Below are 23,185 nucleotides of genomic sequence, written 5' to 3' on the forward strand. Positions count from 1 at the left end.
GCCTGTGGCCCAGCACTGTGGAGGCAGCGAGGGTTGGTGGACGACCTCGCAAATATCTAAGAACTCCCTTCCTGTGGGGGTCCAGGTCGATCCATATTCTGGATCGCCAGGGGAAGGCGGGACAGCAATCTGAGGACTAATATAATTCGTCTCGTCTATGCGACGATCGGAGATACAGCGTTGCCCCCCACCAACCCACACCCCCCTCGCATGCAAGGGTTTTCTCTGGGTGCTCCGCTCGCCTCCCAGGCGGGATGAACGCCCATCGCTAGTTGACTGGAAACATCGTTTTGTTTGCGCCCCTCCGTGTGCTGCGGATGCAGCCTGCGTGAATGACGCCACTACATAAAAGAGCTCGTCGCTGCTGGAATTGGGAGGTTAGGTTATTCACAATCAGCCCTGCGGCCCCGCGGCCCCGCGGCCCTGCGGTTGTGTCAAGCGTCGCGCGACTCACGGACATCGTGCACCAGGCGCAGCGGCTGCCGACCTGGATGCACTCCCCGCACGACTTGGCGTTACGCGACAGACACTCGTTGTGGGATTCTGCACACGCGGAGTTGCGGGGGGACAGGGGTTTTGGGGCCGGATGGGGGGGGCGGTAGAGAGGGGTTGGGGGGGGAGAGGAGAGATTGTGGGGGTAGTGGGAACAGGGCATGGTTATAGCGTGTCTCCGTCTCTCCTCGCCGTCTTCAAGATCCCTCATCGCGGCACTCGAATGTACGTGTGTTCAACTTCCTTCTCACCGTACGTAGCCAACCGTGCTAATCAGAGGTGCGGGGGAAGGGCAACAAACTAAACACAGAAAGCAGTTCTGAAGAAATGGCTTTTCAATCTAGATGATTTAAAGAGTGGATTTCAAATATCCGAAGGAAGAGCGTTCCAGACGGCCGCAGAAGCACATCTGAAATTGTGCGATGCGGTGACCACCGTCTTTGTGTGTGTGCAGTCATTGGTGACCGAACCAGCAACTCGACGCACTTGGGAACCCGGCCTCTGCGGAACAAGAGCTTTATAACTCATCAGATTCCTCCGGTATAAGTCAATATTCTGATGACCGCGAGCGAACGAAACCCGAGTTGGTACCCAGGACCTGGGCGGCGTCTCCACCAAGGCCATTCTGAATCCCCGCCGTGGCCTCCCTCCTCACCTTGCTGAGCGAGGGAGAGGCTGGCGAGCAGCGTGACAGCCAGCGCCGTCCTCAGCAGCAATCGCACCTCCATCTGCACCAACAACAACAACACACGCACAGCCCCGACGTCCTGTCAGCCCGGCGAACGCGGCCAGCGAGCGACCGTCAGTGAAGGTGTGGCGGCGGAGGTTGGGAACATCGTGCCCGCGACTTCATGCGGCCCTCGGCCACACGAGGCAGCCGACTTCGATATACGTCCCGCAAACCGCAACTATGCATCACTACGAGCAGCACGAGTCGGGTATGAGGAGTGTCTTTCTCGTTTGTTTTTTCACGTGATAAGCCACTTCGTTCACGTGATGAGCCACATTGTTGAGCTATCATTTGTGGCCAGGTGAATTCTGAAAAGGAAGCTAAGAGTTCAGTGGGCCTTACCTGGTAAAATACATTTTTTTAAGTGATTTATTTACCTTTCTTATACTTTGCACTCCTATTGTGTTTTTGTATTGTTTGTTGTTGTAACGCTCGGACGCACTCCTACTGGACACCTGTGAAGAAGAGCCCACAGGATTTCTCCAGTAGAAATGAAGATTCTGATTCGAGGGGGATATATTTTCAGCCTGGCGACCAGTCACTTATAGCTCACCGAATGAACACCAATGTCCTATTTGGCCCTCAATAATAATGATGTTGCCGACACGTGATCATTTTTGTCTGAATGCAAGCGCAACTCAAAATGCTTTACAAAGGTGACACATTATATTGGGGTTTTGAGAATTGGGGGCGGCAGGATGAGTGGGTAGCGGAATGCGGGAGAGAGGAAGGTGGGACATAGGGTCGTAGCAGAGTGCAAACATGACTGTAATAACAACTGACATGCCAGCTCATCCGCACACACCCCTACAAAGAATAAGATCTCCCCCCCCGTGCAGCCTTTAACACGCACGCTGTTGGGGAAAGGTGCTGTTAGTGAGCACCTATTAAGACCGGCACGGCGCACGAGGCAGCGGTGTGGACAGCACCACGCCCTGGAACTTTTGTCCCCACCCCCCAGTTCTGATGTTTATACAAACCGCACCGGGTATTCGTTTAAGGCCGAGTCAACCTAGGAGAGGACCCAGGAATCGTTCTGATATCATTCGGCAGGGTGCTAGCCACTGCATCGCCACCAGTCCCCACGGATACTTACAACCAAACAAAGACAAAGATGCCCTGGAAAGCATGTAACACTGTTGGGGCAAGTGCTGTTAGCGAGCACCTATGAAGGCCGGCACGGCACGCGAGGAAGTGTGTGCCCAGCACCACGCCCGACCGCCTTTGTCTCCCCAGTAGTGATCTTTACACACTGCACCAGGTACTAATTGGAGGCTGAGTTCACCCGATTAGCACGGTTGGCTACGTACACAACATAGGGGGTGCCCAGGACCGGTTCAGGTAATCGACACTGGTGTCGACCGTGAGTGGGATTTGAACCCGGGTAGCCGGGGTTCGCGATGCAACATGCTGACCGCTACACTAGCTACAACCACACGAACACACATACCACCCCCACAACCATGTTCCACCTACTTCCGCCACGACCTTCCCAAACTCACAACATGGGTCAACGTGCATCACGACCACCCCACTGCGGTCTCAGTTTCCACCCCACGGCTTCTCGTCAACATCGCTTTGGTGATGGACCCAATGGGCCTCGTCAACTCGAACGAATAATTTTCTCACCAATGACCCCACCACGACCTCCGCTCGTCAGCCAGGTATCGACTTGCGATGGGCTCTGCCGAACCGCGGTCGCACTTTGGACAAGGGAAACGCCCAAGACATGGGGGACAAGGAGACACGTGGGGACACGGAGGCACGGGAAAACGGGACACCTGAGAAACTGAGACACTTGGCACACAGGGGATATGGGAGCTATGCTGAACCGTGGAACGTACTGAACCATTTTTGCCCTGGATTAGAAAGACAGAGGATGAGACACGGAGACACTTGGACACGGAGACACGGGGACACGGGGACACGGAGGCGTGCATGCTCTGATGCCAGACAAGGCAGACACGGGAGACCAAAGCTCCGTGATATCCGCTTCCGCGAGCCGTTTTCCAACACGAAGGGCTTGCGCCACGAACGCTCCGTCTCGAGACGCGACGCCGACCGGTACGACGGGCGACAAAAATGGGACAAAATGACATAATCGCTTGGGAATAAAAGAACGTGCTGCGCAGCGCGCGAGCAAGGCAAGCCTCCTCTCACCCCCCACGCACCACGGCGGAGCGAGCCTCGCCTACGCCCATGTATGGACATCTCGCCTGCCGCCCGATCGATCAGTGCTGGCTGGGCAGTGACGCCAGCTGACGCGGTCATGCTGCGGGCTGGGTGAAAAAAAAACCTGATGCTTGGCACAGCAAACGCAGACAGTGGCGTGGTGCGGTTCCAGACAACGGTGAGTCAAGCCCTGCCCTGCCCCGCCTAACCACCCACCCACCCGCCCACCAAGCCGCCCGCCAGCATCACTAGCAGCGAGCACAAAGACCGGGCCAAAAGTTTCAAGCAACACGCAGGAGCGTGGAACAAAAATGAATATCCGGCCTGTACATTACCCCCCTCCCCACCCCCACTGAATGATTTGGCAATGCATTAGCGGTGGGTGCACAAAGCACAATTAACAACAGGAACAAACACTCAACACATGCGTCAATAACAATACTGAGCATGGCCTTGAAAGGAAAAAAATCATGAGCGAAGGTTCAGCAAATGGTCCTTCACCAGAACATATTTTGAAAAATGTCATTGCCATCAGGTTCCATGGTGTAAACAAGCACAGTCTCCAACTCTTGTGATCCCGTTGAACACGTAGGCTTTTGCGACCAATATTATTCATAATAAACGTTTTTGGGTTCCATCGCGTTATTTATTAATGTGTAGTAACCCTCCACCACCCGACACGGCCAATCAGCAAAAAAGTGTCACGTTGACAAAAGACAAATAGTTCACTGCTTTAGCCCACCGGTGTGTTGAAGAGTGAAACCACAACATTTAAAATTTTTGAGTAGTACGACGTTTCGCTGGTAATTGCATCCAGCGTCATCGGACAATTTGCCAGAATGGTGAGGGGCTTGGCTTGTGATCGCCTCTTTGTCTCTCTACCAGCCTCTCTCTGTGCTATGAAGAAGAGCCATTGCCTGAAACATCAGCTAGAAAGTTTTTTCTCCTTTAAGGCCACACGGTATCATCGACAAAAGTATTGCATTTTCGTTTTCCGTTACGATGGGTTTTCTTTTATTTAAACTATGATGACTGAAAACCCGGCCAAGCAGAGTAGAACAGACACCCACAACAACAAAGATCCCCCGCATAGCCTCAAGAGAATGTTCGGGCAAGTGCCGTTAGCGAGCAGCACCTATGAAGGCCGGCACGGCACACGGAGGGGGTGGGTGGCCGGCACCACGCCCGGCCGCCTTTGTCTCCCACACAGACTTGGCGGGGGTCATTGTGATCACTTTCCCCTACGCAACTGCACGGTGCCTAAATATGACAAAATGCGTTCTTAAGTCCCCCAAAACGGGTAGACAACAACATGAGTCACCAAAAAAATATAAATAATAATAGAAATAAAATAAAAAATCACGACGTTTCGGAGGCAACACAAGTCTCCGTCATCAGGTGGGACCGTCACAGCCAGATTTACTGTCTCAAGTGAGGCAGTAAATCTAGCTTTGAAGGTCCCACCTGATGACGGAGACTTGTGTTGCCTCCGAAACGTCGTGATTTTTTATTTTATTTCTATTCTTTTTATTTTTTTACCTACGTGACTTTACCGAAAAACCTAAGAGTATGAATCCTTGCAGTCAGGAAAGCTTCAAATCTAGAATGAGTCACCAAGCCAAGTGCACTACAACTACACCGAAGTACGCCTGTGTCTGCGAGTTTACTGAGTACACTCCGCTGATCACAACAAGTGCAGTATGAATCAATGCGGTCGTATAACTCGCAGCATCAAACTGTTACACCGCGCCAAGTGCAGCGTGGGCCACTCCACCAGCCCAAACGCAGGGGAAGCCACTGCACTGCCCCGAGTGTGTTACCCTCCACACTGCCCCAGGCACTACGGTGGTGCAGCGGGTAGTTCGCAATGCTGCTGTACAACCCAGACTTGGAGTTGCGCATGCTCAGCACTGCCTATAGTGGTGTAGATGGTGTGGTTAGATAGTGCAGCATTGTGTAGTGGCAGATACGGGGGGGGGGGGGGGGCTATGACCTCCGCCCCCCCCCCATCGCGCTTCTCCCCCACCCCCCCACCCTTTAGACCACAAATATTGAAAATGTACTGATATTTACCAATCGAAACATATTGAATGTTTTTTTTAGTAACATTAACACGAGCAACCTGCAAGTCCAAAGGCTGTGACCGTTCATCGCTCCCTCCCTCCCTTCAGCCAGCAAAACTTGTTGTTAACATTTCCAGCAGCCACCTCTTCCGCAGTCTCCCATTGCAAACCCGCCCCGCTACACCATGGCACGAAATACATATCTACTGCAGCAGCAGCAGCCACCAGGCCCTTGTACACAACACAACAGAGTGTACCCTGTGTGTGAAGAGACAGAGCGCGCTCTACACGGCCCCACTCTCTCTGCTGCAGCAGCAGCAGCAGCAGCCCGTGACGCTGCTGCTGCTGCGCTTGTCCCCATGCAGGGAGCATGGAGCTGCAGGCGGGAGATGGCGGTGGGAGTTGGAATGCGAGGCATGCAGTGTGGTGGTGGTGGGGGAGAGGATGGGGGGGTAAAGAATGGGGGGGCGGGTGGGGTGGAGTGGTGGTGGGGAGAGGAGTGGGGGGGCGGGTCACCTCCCACGCATGTACTGCCGGAACAGCGAACCGCTCAACAGGGGTCACGCAGCTGGGAACATCACTGCTGCTTCAAGCAAGCGGGCGGTGAAGTATGGTCAAACACCCCTAACACCACCCCCCCCCCGCCCCCATGATCGTCAGCAAGTGTATAAAAAACTCCGCTACACAAACCACAGTGTCGCCACGCTGCACCAACAGAGTGGAGCTGCACTACAGACGAGTGCTCACCACGGCACTGCACGTGTCTGCACTGCAAGTCTCTGCACTGCAAGTCTCTGCACTGCAAGTCTCTGCACTGCAAGTGTCTGCACTGCAGGTCTCTGCACTGCATCTTGCTGACAATAACGCAAACCCAGCGGAGCGCGCGGATGGCTTCTAACCCAGCAGTGGATTGACAGGAGGGCTTCCACGTGTGCTGTAAGCAGACAAAGACAAAGATCCCCCGTATAGCCTTCACAAACTGTTGGGGCAAGTGCTGTTAGCGAGCACCTATGAAGGAAGGCCCACACGGCACACCAAGGGGGTGGCTGACACAACACAGCCATCAGCCTCCCGCCCCAACGCCGACCTGGCAAGCCCTGGCAGCCACCCATCCAAGCACCAACCAGGCTCAAGCCTGTTTAGCTTCAGAGATCATATGGGACTGGGTGCGTTTTGTAATTATTTGATACTAGAGGCAACTGCAAATTACATTGGAGACAAGTTTTAAAAGTGTAGGGTCTGAAACAAATTGATTGTGATCCATATTTGTGTTTTGGTTAGGCCACATAGTACTACAGTACCCTGCACTTGCCCAGAGCCCAAAACAAACATTAATCATAGTCTCGGCAACGAAAAACTACGCCTAAAAACCCAAGTTCTTAACTTGACGGGACAACATAATCACAGTAAGAGAAAACAAACGTTCAGTTTTTTGTTGTGTTTCCCAGAGGCGTGATCGTTTGCACCGATTTACTTTGCAGAGAATAATAAAAGAGGGCACCGTGTAAACCAGATCCTCGGATTAGCGGCAGCAAAATGTCAGGAATTTCAGATCGCATTCGCGATGTCCTAGATGGTCACGCTACCGCCCCCCCCCCCCCCCCACGTGTTATAAAACGTTTTCTTAACCAGGTAAGGGTCCACCGAGCTCTGTAGCTCTTTTTCAGAAGCGACCTGGCCCTCACTAAATGATAGCTCAACGAAGTGGCTCATCATGTCGAAATTTATAGCAGCCAAATACTTTAGAAAAATCCACGGGACCACGGGAAGAGAGACATGCTGACTCCATATATGCAGCAGGTGTCAGGGTCGGGCTCAAACCCACGACCTCCTGTACACCAGGCGAGGTAGTTAACATCTCCTAGCCACCATGATGATGATGAGAGAGAGAGATGCACAAACTCCAAATACAGCAGCAGCAGGCGTCAGGGTCGGGATCGAACCCACGACCTCCTGTATACCAGGCGAGGTAGTTAACATCTCCTAGCCACCATGATGATGATGAGAGAGAGAGACGCACAAACTCCAAATACAGCAGCAGCAGGCGTCAGGGTCGGGATCGAACCCACGACCTCCTGTATACCAGGCGAGGTAGTTAACATCTCCTAGCCACCGTGCACTAACAGCCTTCTTCGTCTTCTCAAGACAGTTTTCCGTGGTTGTGCCGTACAGGTGCGCACATTTTTTATCGGGGATATAACAAAAATAAAAAGTTGTTGTTGTTGTTTAAGAATTGCAAAATGCTCCAGGCATTACAATCTTGCACTAATATGCAGAAGCAGCTGTTTCGGCGGTTGCTTCACTTTGGGTCGCAAAAGTCGAGCAATGTTTTAAAATTAATCTTAATCGGTTTTGCAGGATTTGACTGCGTCAATTTCCACAGTTGCTCTGCCGCGGCGGTTCTGCGATGGAGCTTCCGGGTCGTGCCGCGCGACATTGTCGTTCGGCACGACGTCCGACGTTTCGCTCCACGTGGCCGTCAGTTTCTGATTAACATTTCGCTTCGGTCCATCCCTAGCGATGGAAACATCTTGCTTGCTACGCGCGGGTAGCAAACACAGGGAAATACGACGCTGACAACGCGCGGCAACGAACCCGAAAACACACGCCGGGGAGTTACACAGCAGTAGCAGAACCAATGGCAAAATCCTACGCGGGAAAATCCCCCTTTGGATGTTCGGCTTAAGGGGCCCAAAGTTCAGCCCGAAAACGCACTGAGCAGATATTGGCCTCGGGATGTCTAAAATGAAGTGTTTTTTTTTTTAACTATCGCTTGGCATGCGAACGCCACCCAACCCCCACATCGAAAAGCTAAATTCTTGTCCGATGAGAAGAGGAATGTGAACAAAGCGTGACATAAAAATACTCAAAACATTCGGCAATAACGCTGCATGCGGCCTTAAAAATACATATAACAAGCAACGTTTCTGGCAATGGTCCTTCTTCAGCACAAAAGAGAGGCGAGTAGAGAGACAGATCGGACTATAAAACTGTGCTTGCTTACACCGTGGGGCCTGGTAGAATGAAATTGTTAAACGTTTTAAACTGGCAATTTTTTTATATTTTAAATTGGCGCGCGAGTAATTACCTAACAATACCGTAGTAGCAGCTATGGAGTCAAGAGGCATTTAGTTTTTGTTAACATGAAGTAGGCGCGAATTGCATCCGATTTATACGTTTTGTGATGAAACCGGCTTCTTACATTGCCACGGGTAGATGACGGTGGTGTAAGGTGCGAACACTACACAAGGCCACAAAACATAAATAAAAACTCCACCACACAACGAATTCATCCATAACAGAGTTTTTTTTCTCTTTGGTGTTAGATCGCGTAAATATAAATGTGCCATTAAACCCGCCACCATCCGACACGGCCAATTAGAAATTGTAAATGTCGTGGTTTTACTATCCAACACGCCGGTGTGCTCAACTAATAACGAATTGCCACGTTTTATTTACGTGACAAAAACCTTGCTGTGTCAGAGGGTGGCGGGTTTAACGACGCGATTATTTTCACGCGTTCCAACTCAACAACAAAAAACCCAACCTCTGCTACGGATGACACTGGTAGCGACACCTCCTACGTGTGTTCAGCATCGAATGTCGTGTGTCAATCCAATTCGACTTCTCGTTCCTTGCGTTGAAAATATTAAACGTTGAATCGTGCGAAAAGTGCCTCGGCTTCCGAATCGAAGCGTCTTCTTCAATTCATTTTTCTCGCAGGGAAAGTTCGAAGGGAAAAGCGTTTTTGTTTCTTTAAAATGAAGGTGGGGAATGCTGATTTGAAAAAATACATTTTGAGGCACCCAGCATCACAAGAATACCAAAGCTCTGATTGCTAATCATTTCACTAAAATATTACAGAAGCCTTAACTGCCCATCTGTAACACAAGTAGAGTGTACCCCCCCCCCCCACCCCGTTCCTGTTCTAAAGGATACACATATCTCAGTAAATATTCATCACTGGGCCTAAATATGTTGGCCTGGTTTCATACCTGTTCTGTACATTGAACTGGACAAAATATGAGCGAAAGGTAGGGGCGGCTCTGGTTGAGTTCACATGAACTTTCAACATACATACAAAGCAACATTGATTTGGAGTGAGAAAAGAATCAAACACCCCCACCACCTCACAAGGAACACAAGGGACGACGCACCACACACTGCACCGGGAACCGGATGAGAATTCGGCTCCCAGCGTCACCGTGCCCCTCCACCCAGCAGCACGTGGCTCCCCGGCACAACAAAGCACCCGGCACACAGCCCAGCATCTGCGCACAGCAGGCCCTAGTCGCCGCTGCTGCTGTGAACTCGCCGCTCGCACAATCGCCGGCAGTGTCGGCAGGTCGGCTGACAGCACGCACACAGCCACAGACATATTCTTTTTCTCGGTCCAGAAGTGTTGGGCCGCTTAGGGTCATTTGCCATAAGAAAGCAGCTCAGTTTAACACGTCGGCTTTCGTGACCAATATTATCCACAACAGAGGTTTTTGGGTTTAGCTGCATAAATGTAAAAAAAGAGAGGACCTATGAACTAGGCGAATCGATGGAACTGTGATGATGAATATGCTTAACGGATCAAGAATGGATTATTTGTGTGTCCTTTTCACCGTCTCGCTTTGAAGCGTTTCTCGCTGGTGTCTGTCTCGTTTGTACAGTTTTGTGCGCTTCCGATAGCCTTAAAACTAACATGTGCCTATCACCGTAACATTTCTTCAAGGGAGTTGTTACACGCCCTTGAACGGGCGGGTATCTCTGGTTTCCTCCCACACAGAGCTGAACACTCGCTGATGGAATTCAATGGGCCACACCATCCCAATGAAGGCAGGAAACTCCTGAAAACGACTCCCGGAGACTCGGTGAGACTCTCATGACGACAGTGTACGGCACGCGTGGAGCCCATTCAGGCAATGCCCCGAAACTCAGCGGCATCTCTTGAGCCTCCCGAGACTCGGCGAGATTCCGCCGAGTAATTCGCCACGGTGGCGAGATGTTAACTATCTCGCCTGGTATGCAGGTCGTGGGTTCAATTCTGACCCTGACGTTTGCGTGTCTCTCTCCCCATGATCGTGTGGATTTTTCTCCGGGTCCTCCGGTTTTCCCTCCACATTAGCATCAACGTACGTTTAGAGTATTTGGCTGCAATACGTTTCCACGTGATAAGCCACTTTGCTGAGCTATCATTAGTGGCCAGGTCGCTTCTGGAAAAGAGCTACACAGCTCAGTGGGACTTGTCTGGTGAAATAAAAAAGAGTTGTGAGCTATAGTTGGTATAAATGACCAGGCCCATACAACGGTGGTTTTTGCAGCTGTTTGACCGACACAGCCTGCAAGTTGCCTGTCCCACGGTCAACGTTGTGACACAGCCGGGTACAGGTGACGGGACGTGGCGAGATGGGGCCCAGCCCCACGTAGGTGACTGCAGGCAGAGCGACAGGGAAGGTGAGTGCACCGCAAGTGAATTGGACCTTGGCTGCCATGAACACGGAGAGACGCCGCGCCAAGCCCAACGCGTCATCGCCACCGCAGTACAAACCTCCCAGATAACAAAACTCTCCCTGGCCCACTGCAGACATCATACGCGCATCATCATCGGCAGACATGGTCAATCCGCTGCTGGATCAATGCCTCCCCCAAGCCGCCGCCGCCACCTTTCGCCGTACCCAGCGATTCGTAGCACCCACCTGCTCCCCTTCACCATCTCGACCGACATCGTCGGTGGGTGGATCCGGAGCTGCTGGCGATCGGGGGCCATGGTTGAGGTGCATTGGGGGGGGGGGAGGGGGGGATTTGACCATACTTCACCACGCCGGTCAGTGCGGGTTGGCGAAGGGAGCACACGTTGTCTCGAGGCAAGACAAGTACCTAGCTGGCATGGGTGCCGCTATCCAGTCCAGCTAGCCGGGTCTGCACGGCACTCACGATACTTCGTCTAAGCAAGGCAGTGTTCCGTCGAAGAACAAACATTACAGAGGGTGATCGGTTTATAGATACCCCATTAATGTCAGCATCAGCCTGGATGGAGGCCTTCCCCAGCGGCCGCCCACCACTGCCGCTTCTCACGGTGCGACAATCCATGGAGGACACGAACCGATTCCGTCATTCCGTCTCCTCGGTGGATGAACGTTCTTCTCAAAAATATTAGTTTCATTTTTTCACGTGGAGAGCTAAACGTGGGAAAGCAGGCGCATATTTGTCAACTTATATATTTTGGCACCTAACATTCTCACCGGAGTGACGCAAACGATTCAGTGCTTTCCTGTCAATGAATCCCGTCCCGCGGTGAATCAAGTCTGGTACCGGCCCACCGCTTACAGACGAGGACAGTGGTGGGAAACCTGTGGGGCGCCGGGGGCATCCGTGGCCCCGGTAACTCGTCCGCGTTGACCATCGCCGACCTAGGGGGTGAATCTTTGTCTACCTTTCGCACCTCCAATGAGCACGGTTGGCCACGCACTGTGCCGAGTAATTTCAACATACGTAACTGCAGAAACTGCACGTAGGCGCACTCTATATGACCGCACAGTTCGCATGTAAACAACACAGTTTACACTGGTGGGGGGGAGGGGGGACGAGAGGAGGGCGGTGGGTAGCAGAGGGCAGCTTCTCCGACACAGGCAGCAACTTCTCATCAGGATGTACGCACACGTGGACTTGCACCCCGGAAGTTGGTGTCCTTACATCACGTGTCTACTGTGCTACAATCCTGATACAGAGACTCCTCCACTTACGAAGATTCGACTTACGAACTTTCAGAGATACGAACAAACCTGGTCCGTATGTCCAGTTGCCTGTTCGGACCGACAGTCATAAATTCAACCGCCGCGCAATGGATGGCGGTGGTGGCATCAACATCTGCAGATCATGAAGAACCAGTGGCATCTACAGCTGCAGAACGTGAAGAACCAGTGGCATCTACATCTGCAGAACGTTAAGAACCAATGGCATCTACATCTACAGAACGTGAAACACCAGTGGCATCTACATCGAAAGAACGTGAAGAAACAGAGGCATCTACAGGAGATTATACAACTTGTAAAACCACTCCACGTGTTTAGTGTACACATCGTACAGCATGTTTGGAATCAACAGGAGTAAAGTTGGATTAATTGTTCTCTTCATTTTACAAAGACTTCTCCCAACTTTGAACTGAAGATATAACAACATTTAGCAATGGAAAAAGAGAGCTTCGACATTTTCGCTCAAGGAAAGAAAAAAAACCCAATGCTGCGCGGTTAACATTGTGTCACTCGTTGACCTTAGTCTAAGATGATGAGTCTTGAATGCATTATCAATAAGGGGCAGTACCGTATAGGGGTGGTGACATGACCACAAGAAAGTGCACTCCGATTAAATCAGAATCAGAATATGTATTCGTATTGGAGGAATCTGATGAGCCATAGGGCTCTTTTTCACAGAAGTGCAGTAACTTTTTCACAGAAGTCCAGTAGATAACTGCAGTGTTAGAGGTTGTTAAAGAGCTCGTGGTATCAATTCGCAAGAGGAGGCCATCGCGTGTCGGTGTCAGTCCAATTGCCAAATACGTAAAACAAATTACACCGCAGATTACTCGGTTAGGATTACACAACCATCACCTCCGACTGTGAGCACTTGGCAGGCCCCTCCTGAAAAGGAGTCGTGAGACTCGGCGAGACTGTCACGGGTAAACAAGCCGAAAAGGTCCCTGCTTTCTTGGGGCACGGATGAGCCCTTACGTGATCGTGCTAAATAAAAATGACTCAAGTAGGAGCTGTGACTAACGGACTGACTCGCAGACAGACACAGTGAGTGTCTTGTAAAGTAAATATGACGATGTGACTCATGGAAAGACTCCACTTATCAAGGCAGAGTTCGGCTTCACAGAGCAGTATCCTTTTGGCGTGCGACAAGCAAAAGACAATAACCCCCCACGTCGCTGCCATGGTTGGGGAAACTGCTGTCAGCAAGCACCTTATACGGCGTGAGCGTGCACACACGCACACATCAACATACTCTGCTCGGCACGTACGGGCAGCGAGTGCTCCCAGCGCCGGATATCCCGTCCGCTCGGGAACGCACGGACGCCTTCCCAATCGTCACCGAAACGGACAATTCCACAACACATCGCTCCGACGTGACAACCTCCTACGGGCGAGCAAAGCCTGACATGTTTTTTCCACGTAACCCAACAATCGCGGAGCTATCGGGCACACCCGCGGAAATCTACGGGGCAGGCTGTATTCCGCAAAAGCTGCACGCATGTAAACTCAACCGGAGCTCCTCGGGCCCGCATTTTTAGTTTTATCCCGAAAAGAGTTACATGTCAGCGACGCCAATGGCACGCGCACGCACGCAACTAGCTGTGCCCGGATTACAGATCTCACGTTCCCGGTAGGGAGGGGTCTCCACATCCGACCCCGTTGGTTAGATAGAGCAAGCCAGACTCGGCTGACGAGGAGTTGAATGTCGAATCGGGCCCAGCGTTTTCGCTTGCATTGAACCAACGCTGCTGATAAGACGATATCACAGAAGGTCATGCGACTGATGGGTTGTATAAAGGAAAAGAAAAACATATTTTAAGCAACTTATTTGGCGGTGGTGCACATGCACAAGTAACAAAATCAACACATTCGTCAATAACAGTGGTCATTAAAAGGAAAAATATTTAATCGGTGTCGTCATTCCATGAAGGGGGGCCATTGGCCAAAACGACATCTATTCAATCTATTCCTTTTAAGGCCACGGTGTTATTGATAAATGCGTTCATTTTTTTTTTGTGCCGTGTTTAAAGATGGGGGAGGTAATGGGAAGGGGAGGCATCATATTAATTTGGTTAATATCCGCAGTGGCTAGTTCCAGGCGGTGGCTAGTTCCAGGCGGTGGCTAAACGTTTGATCCCAGGGGGTACCAGCTCCTGAGGCGGGCCTTGTGGAAGCATCCGCATCACAGCAATTAAAAACCGCCCCGCAGAAATGTAAAAGCCGTTACTCATAAAACCACGCGCCACCACACTGAAAGACGCTTTTTTAGAAATATACAATACGTTCTGTACACATACGTACAAATCAGCCAACCCGTGCCGCCCTTCGTTATGTCACTGAGGCTAAGTAGAGTCGAAACCGGATAGTGCTTGGATGGGTGGACCACGAATGTACATAAAAGAGGTGTGTGTGTGTGTATGGTGATGCAGGGGGCACTACTGAAGCAAGCAGAGGGCATGCTCTCGCATCAGGGTTCCCCGCCTTGACCAACCCTCACTGACCAGCGTAGTGAAGTATGGTCAAACAACCTCCACGACCCACACTGCGTGGGGGAGCATTGTGAGCAATAACATGTGCAGGATAATCAAGACCTCCATTTCCGTATTCTCCCTCCATCGGCCCACTGGCTTCCCAGGCCAACATTATCCAGCAACATTTGCTTTTGCAAGGAAACCATGAACCAGTTTCGACCTTCTGGTTCTCGTCAGCCGAGTTGGGCTTGTTTCAACAAATGTTGCTGGGCCTGGCGGATGTGAGAGCATAGAAGCACAGTACAACAACTGAAGTTGTTGTCCTCACAGAAGAGCTTGCGAAGTACCCTGTGCGTACATCTGTATTGTTCACAGTCGCAGTCGCCCATCCGAGCACTATCCAGTTTCAAAAGTCTGCTTAGCCTCGGTGACCTGACGAGGGGAGAGCACTTTGGCCGAATCGTTCGCTGGCAAGACCTCTCCGCATCCAACCCAAAGGGGTCTGGCGGGGTGGGGGGCCCTGCTCAACGCATCAAGCATTAAGACAAACTCAACGTGCCGCATGTGCAACACTGAGGAAATGGCTTACACTCTGTAAAGTGGTCCGGCCTCCAGAGATCTCAAGGTCACCGCACAGATGTTTGTTCGCTACAATGATGGGTTTGCCGGACCAGGAGGCATGGGTTTTCGCGGATCAAACTTCAAGGTCACTGCTGGCGCTGCCACGTGGCTAAGGAAATGGGAGTACAGCAAGTAGGTTTGTAAACTCTCGCGTGAGATTTATCTGAGCGATATCCCCCTACTGTGCACGGGCCCCTCCCAGAAATCAAATTTCCTTCGTACGCACGAAGCAAAACATTAAAGGGCTCACGTCCGTGAAAAACACCGTCCGAAAAGAACAAGTATATAACGGTATGAATTCATATTCTCCCTCACAACAGTGAGTGTCATTGACAAATGGTTTGAGTTTTCTGTTATTTGCGTTTGTACACCATTGACAATGCAGTACCACCAAATAATGAATTGATTTCATACTGGCCAAAACATCCCATTATGACAAGAAGGCCTACATGCTCAGCCAGCCTTTCCTGAAGAAACGAAAGGCATTGTTACGTACAGTATAGTATGTGGCACTCTCTGTCGGGCTGTAGCGGGAGTCTGAATTCCATCATCTATCTGAGGTCGATACACGCATACTGTTCTCTTAATCACCTGGCTCCTGCCAAAGGAATGTGGAATTTCCACCACAAATGAGCATCCATCCCTCCATGCCTGTTTGATCAGGGAAGCTCTTTGTCTGTATTGACGTTGCAATTGTATCTGTTCCTTAGCTTTAGGTTTCGTCATCAGCCATGATGTATCCATTGCCGTATGAAGCCATCTCTGATGGTCCTAACATGTAACGAACAATCCAATCAGCACCTGCACACGACCTGCCTTAAACACTCCAAACTCTCAACTGACTTTTATTGTTTTATTATGCCAGGCTTTCTTGCAAACGCTCTCACCCACGTCAGAATGTCACAACTTCCTGTGTAAAAAGGTGCCTGGAAGGCCACGGAAACTGCCCCAACCTATGCCAACCCCCCCCACCCCGTTACCTCCTTTTACTTGGCATAGACATAGTGGTGTCATAACAACATGATGTTTCGCAAGCAGCAGTGTTAACTTAAGAAAATACATGTTCCTCATAGTCTAGTCGAAGACAGCCTGTTGAATTTCAGTGGAGTCTTCGTCTGTAAATTATTATCCATCAGTCGTTTAGATAAGTATTGTCATCTCAAAGGGTAAAAAAATGTGGTACGCCCTTAGTTATTCATCATTGGTGAGCTCAGTAATCGTATTATATACAGACTGCGTATAGCTATTTACCATTTTTGGTCTTTCAGTGGGCTGCAGTTTCCAATCATCATCATTAGTTAAAAGTTAATCCACTGCTGGTTTAAGGCATTGCCCCAAGCTGTCACCACATCTCGCAATCCTGCCATCTCATAATCCACCCAGCACTGCACACGAACCCGCAGTCTCTAACAACGAACCTGACTCATCTTAAGTCTGCACCTTCATTCAGACTCGTTAGTTTAGTCTTGTCATCATCAGCTGCGCTTTGGTGGGTCAGTCGTGGTCATCATGTTGATGATTTCCGTTCACTTAAGTATTGTTGACGAACACAATAAACGCGTGGTCGACGGATATTTTTCTCAGTAATTTCATAAACGAACTTAACAGGATGGTGCTGGTGCATTGTTAATACTTGTAGCCTCCCAGCTAGAGGAGCATGAGTTTGATTCTCTACTGGAATTGGTACATTATCCTGCTCTGAATGAGGAGGTTCCCCTCCACGTTCTCTGGTTTCCTCCCATGGTAAAAAAAAACAAAGAATGGAACTGGCATTGGCCAAACATCCCAAATACGGACGAATCGCCTGCAATTTTTTTTTACCATTTAAAGCTTTCGTGACTGCAGGGATTCATCTTCTTGGTTCTTTCGGTAAAGAACAGGGCTGTCGGAAAGACAGCGTCTGACACTGTCTTTCCAACAGCCCTGTTCTTCACCTGAGGACGGCTGCTTGCGTTGTGGCCAAAACGTCGTGAGAATTGTATTTTATTATGTTTTATTTTTATTATTTCCCTTCTACGTGACTTTACCGAAAGAACCAAGAAGATGAATCGCCTGCAATTTACTCAATCGGGATAACACGCAGCAACATCACCCACTCCTGCGAAAAATTAGCAGGTCCATAAAAGAAGAAAAAAAGAATCAGTGTTGAGACTCGCCGAGTCTATCTTGCGTTCACAAGCGGAGTAATAAACTAACACTACAAAGTGGCAAGCTCGCGAAAGTTTTCCACGCCTTGGTTCCACGTAGCGGCGGCTCTGCGGGTAACAACGCAGGTGAATGACTCACCGGAACCACAATGCAGGAAACCGTGCCGATAACTGCGCCAACATAAGACGCACCTCCGTAAGTTATCGCAAAACACAACGCTTGATGCTTAATCACCACGCTGATCTTTTACAAACCGTGCCCTTTCTTGACCCATGGCCACACAATTGGGAAGTTGGCACCATTGCTCCACATACGCATCAAATTAAATTCTCAGCACATCCTTTAGAAACACTGCCCCCCCCCCCCCTCACTATAAAACATGTGCAGGGACATCCATGTAGAGACACCCCATTGCGGGGGCTAGGATCTCCAAAAGGATATTGAACAAAGGAGTGCGTTTAAATATTGTGGTCGGCAACAAGACCGACCACAGCGTGATGATGGAAGCCCGCATCCAGATGTGGATTGACGGGGTAGAATAAATGACCGTGCGATTTCACAGCGTTACCGTATTATATACGGCGGCGAGATGTTTACGACCTCGCCTGGTATACCAATGAGGTCGTGGGTTCGATCCATAAAACTGACACCCGCTGTATATTTGGAGTTTGCGTGTCTCTGTCTCTCCCCGTGAATTATTCTCCAGCTCCTCCGGATTTTCCAACCACATTTATAATCAACGTCACGCCTGCCTTTAAGAGTATTTGGCTGCTATAACATTCCACGTGAACTATCGTTTGATGGCCAGGTCGCTTCTGAATAAGAGCTACATAGCTCAGTGGGCCTTACCTGGTTAAATAAAAACATATGTATAGTTGAATAGTCTGCACACGAATTGACATTCTGTACATTGCCGCAGGCTACAGAGTGCGATTGTCGCATTGTCTTCCATTCAAACCTGCCCATTCAAATCGCGGCCAGGGCGAGAAGAGGTCAGAGTGGGTTAACTCAGCCAATCATTCCGCCGACCGGGGTCCGATAAAATCGGTACCGCTTTGTGGTTAAGTCAACGGCGGGGGTGGTGAACGCGGTGATTCCATGGACGTGGCCAGGGCTGGACAAGGCAGACTTCTGCAACGCCTCCGCCTGCTCGCTGCTGGGGCAGGGAGACACAACGTGGGAGCCTTGCAGGGCATTTGATCAACACAGCAGCAGCAGCACGGGAGCAGGGGGGGGGCAGGGTGTGGCTCAGTCTGCCGGCCAGAGCTGCAGCCACCCGGCAGCGGAGCTAGGAAAACCGGGGGGGCCCGTGGGCGAGACCTTGGCACGTCTGAACGAATATAATCGGTGATCACAAGCAGGGATTGTCGATGTATTTACAGAGTGAAAGGGTCTGCACCATTGATGCAACATTTAACCGGGCTAGACAGCCGCAAAGGAAACAATAACGATTTAAAACCCATACAAACTTACCACGCAAGCCACAAATCTGACACGGCCTCAAAGTACAAAAGGGCCTCTCCCCGTTGCATTCGAGGCGAATGTTTGAAGACGTCTCAAGACTCGCCAATCAACTTTAGTCGATGTTGAATGCGATACGATTGTTGTTGCTGATGATGATGATGGCGTTGATAGTTGCGGTTGCCTGTTGTGCTTTTATAATTATCTTAAGACGCCAAGATAAGAAGCCCAGCCAGGTGGTGTTGGTACCCACGAGGTTGTTAACTGGCTGTAATATAAACACATTGTCTGATGGTGCCAAGGCTTGCGCTCATTGTAAATACTCCCGTTATTAGTTGCAGTTCATTCATTCACACACCGATGTTTGCTATTGTTGTTGGTTGTTGTTGTGGTGCACGTGTTGTGGTGTTGTTGTGGTGGTGTGTGTGTTACTGCATGTAGTTGTTGTTGTTGTGGTGGTGTGTTGTTACTGCATGTAGTTGTTGTTATTGTGGTGGTGTGTGTGTTACTGCATGTAGTTGTTGTGGTGTGTGTTACTGCATGTAGTTGTTGTTGTTGTGGTGGTGTGTGTTACTGCATGTAGTTGTTGTTGTGGTGCACGTGTTGTGTTGTTGTTGTGGTGGTGGTGTGTGTGTTACTGCATGTAGTCGTTGTTGTTGTGGTGTGTGTTACTGCATGTAGTTGTTGTTGTTGTGGTGTTGTGTGTTGTTACTGCATGTAGTCGGTGTTGTTGTTGTGGTGCACGTGTTATCGTGTTGTTGTTGTGGTGTTGTTGCTGTAGTGGTGGTCGTGGTGAGTGGTGGTGCTGGTTCAAAGTTTACCATCAGCGTTTCACGGTGGTGGTGGTGGTACCCTGTGTGTGTGTGTCCACTCAGCCTCAAACGAGTACCTCACCTAACGTGGTGAACATCGCCACTGGGGAGACAAAGGCGGCCGGGTGTGGTGCTGGCCACCCACCCCCTCGTGTGCCACAGTGCCGGCCTTCATAGGTCCTGCTCGCTAACAGCACTTGCCCCTACAGTCTGTCACAGGCTACACGGTGGACCTTTGTCTTTGCCCTGTGTGTGTGAGAGAGTTGTGGCTGTGGTTGTTGCTGTGGTTGTGCGGTTGTTGTCGTCGTGTTTCCCTTTAGTCCACGTTTATTACTTTGGCGGTGAGAGATTGTGGTGGAGTGGTGGTTGTGGTGGTGAGTGGTAGTTGTGGTGGTGAGTGGTGGTTGTGGTGGTGAGTGGTGGTTGTGGTGGTGAGTGGTAGTTGTGGTGGTGAGTGGTGGTTGGGGTGGTGAGTGGTGGTTGCGAGTGGTGGTTGTGAGTGGTGGTTGTGAGTGGTGGTGAGTGGTGGTGGTGAGTGGTTGTGAGTGGTGGTTGTGAGTGGTAGTTGTGGTGGTGAGTGGTGATTGTGAGTGGTGGTTGTGGTGGTGAGTGGTGGTTGTGGTGGTGAGTGGTAGTTGTGGTGGTGAGTGGTGGTTGGGGTGGTGAGTGGTGGTTGTGAGTGGTGGTTGTGAGTGGTGGTGAGTGGTGGTGGTGAGTGGTAGTTGTGGTGGTGAGTGGTGGTTGGGGTGGTGAGTGGTGGTTGTGAGTGGTGGTTGTGAGTGGTGGTGAGTGGTGGTGGTGAGTGGTAGTTGTGGTGGTGAGTGGTGGTTGGGGTGGTGAGTGGTGGTTGTGAGTGGTGGTTGTGAGTGGTGGTTGTGAGTGGTGGTGGTGAGTGGTTGTGAGTGGTAGTTGTGGTGGTGAGTGGTGGTTGTGGTGGTGAGTGGTGGTTGTGGTGGTGAGTGGTAGTTGTGGTGGTGAGTGGTGGTTGGGGTGGTGAGTGGTGGTTGTGAGTGGTGGTTGTGAGTGGTGGTTGTGAGTGGTGGTGAGTGGTGGTGGTGAGTGGTTGTGAGTGGTGGTTGTGAGTGGTAGTTGTGGTGGTGAGTGGTGATTGTGAGTGGTGGTTGTGGTGGTGTGTGGTGGTTGTGGTGGTGAGTGGTAGTTGTGGTGGTGAGTGGTGGTTGGGGTGGTGAGTGGTGGTTGTGAGTGGTGGTTGTGAGTGGTGGTGAGTGGTGGTGGTGAGTGGTAGTTGTGGTGGTGAGTGGTGGTTGGGGTGGTGAGTGGTGGTTGTGAGTGGTGGTTGTGGTGGTGAGTGGTGGTGGTGAGTGGTAGTTGTGGTGGTGAGTGGTGGTTGGGGTGGTGAGTGGTGGTTGTGAGTGGTGGTTGTGAGTGGTGGTTGTGAGTGGTGGTGGTGAGTGGTTGTGAGTGGTAGTTGTGGTGGTGAGTGGTGGTTGGGGTGGTTGTGAGTGGTGGTTGGGGTGGTGAGTGGTGGTGGTGAGTGGTGGTTGTGAGTGGTGGTTGTGAGTGGTGGTTGGGGTGGTGAGTGGTGGTTGTGAGTGGTAGTTGTGGTGGTGAGTGGTGGTTGTGAGTGGTGGTTGTGAGTGGTGGTTGTGAGTGGTGGTTGTGAGTGGTGGTGGGAGTGGTGGTTGTAGTGTGGTGAGAGGTTGTGGTGGTGAGTGGTGGTTGTGGTGGTGAGTGGTGGTTGTGAGTGGTGGGAGTGGTGGTGGTGGTTGTGGTGGTTGTGGCGTGTGGGTTGGTTTGAAGTTATATCAACTCTTAGAGGCGTGACAGTGTTGTAGTAGTAGAGCCCCTTTGGATCACCGCTCACTATTCCCACCGTTAGCTCTTACTAACTCTTTCTAGCTCTTACTAACTTACTAACTCTTACTAACAGTACACTCACTCCGCAATTGGCATGCCTGTCGCTTGCCGGTTGTTGTACAGTATTTGGTTGTTGTCTGTGGTGGTTGTCTGTGGTGGTGGTGGTGGTTCTTGTCTGTGGTGGTGGGTGTCTGTGGTGATTGTCTGTGGTGGTTGTCTGTGGTGGTTGTCTGTGGTGGTTGTTGTCTGTGGTGGTTGTTGTCTGTGGTGGTGGTCGTCTGTGGTGGTGGGTGTCTGTGGTGGTGGTGGTTGTTGTCTGTGGTGGTGGTGGTTGTTGTCTGTGGTGGTGGTGGTGGGTGTCTGTGGTGATTGTGGTGGGTGTCTGTGGTGATTGTGGTGGGTGTCTGTGGTGGTGGTGGTTGTTGTCTGTGGTGGTGGGTGTCTGTGGTGGTGGTGGTTGTCTGTGGTGGTTGTTGTCTGTGGTGGTGGTGGTTGTCTGTGGTGGTTGTTGTCTGTGGTGGTGGTTGTCTGTGGTGGTGGTGGTTGTTGTTGTTGTCTGTGGTGGTGGTTGTTGTTGTTGTCTGTGGTGGTGGTTGTTGTCTAGTTGTGCCCCCTTTTCTTTGCAACGGAATCGACTGATCTCGTCCTGCCGCCGGCAGCAGGCGTGGCCTGCCAGCCCCATTGTTCAACACCCTTCACTTCGCTGCTGCTGCTGCTCCTTGCTCCGGCTGGCGTTAAGGTTGTGTGGTGGTGGTTGTTGTGGTGGTTGTTGTTGCGAGTGTAGTTGTAGCCGACACGTACCTCGTGGCTCTTCGCTGTCTCGTCGAGTGGCTTCTTCTGTTCGCTAGACTCCCTCCAGCACCTTCACCTCCTCCTCCTGCCTGGCTGGAGAGCGATGTGGCTGCTTGCTGCTACTGCCCGGGCGAGAGGCGGGGGGTGGGGACGACAGGAGGGGCGTGACCCTGACTCACCACCACGACAACCACTACACCCACTCACAACCACCACCACTACAACCACTCACAACCACTACATCCACTACCACCACCACTACAACCACTACAACCACCACCACTACACCCACTCACTACCACTACAACCACTACACCCACTCACAACCACTACATCCACTACCACCACCACGACAACCACTAAAACCACTCACTACCACTACAACCACTACACCCACTCACAACCACCACTACAACCACTACAACCACTCACAACCACTACATCCACTACCACTACAACCACTACACCCACTCACAACCACCACTACAACCACTCACTACCACTACAACCACTACACCCACTACCACTACAACCACTCACTACCACTACAACCACTACACCCACTCACCACCACTACAACCACTACAACCACTCACTACCACTACAACCACTACCACCACTACTACAACCACTACATCCACTACCACTACAACCACTACACCCACTCACAACCACCACTACAACCACTACACCCACTCACAACCACTACATCCACTACCACTACAACCACTACACCCACTCACAACCACCACTACAACCACTCACTACCACTACAACCACTACACCCACTACCACTACAACCACTCACTACCACTACAACCACTACACCCACTCACCACCACTACAACCACTCACTACCACTACA

General features: G+C 51.0%; 1 protein-coding gene across 1 annotated transcript in view; it reads right to left on the reverse strand.

Annotated features, from left to right (window-relative positions):
* LOC133358337 (integrin beta-1-B-like) overlaps positions 1–22,462 on the reverse strand; it is a 42,291-nt gene extending 19,829 nt beyond the window's left edge. The window contains exons 1-3 of the mRNA XM_061576607.1: positions 22,330–22,462; positions 1,148–1,220; positions 455–543 (exon numbers count right to left, since the gene is read on the reverse strand). Coding sequence (XP_061432591.1) covers positions 455–543; positions 1,148–1,220 — 162 coding nt within the window. The 5' untranslated portion in view covers positions 22,330–22,462. The remainder of the gene's footprint in view (positions 1–454; positions 544–1,147; positions 1,221–22,329) is intronic.
* Between the last annotated feature and the right edge of the window lie 723 nt (positions 22,463–23,185).

This window comes from Lethenteron reissneri, chromosome 61 (assembly GCF_015708825.2).
Source record: "Lethenteron reissneri isolate LAM-NWPU_2019-01 chromosome 61, ASM1570882v1, whole genome shotgun sequence".
NCBI classification, from domain to species: Eukaryota; Metazoa; Chordata; class Hyperoartia; order Petromyzontiformes; family Petromyzontidae; genus Lethenteron; species Lethenteron reissneri.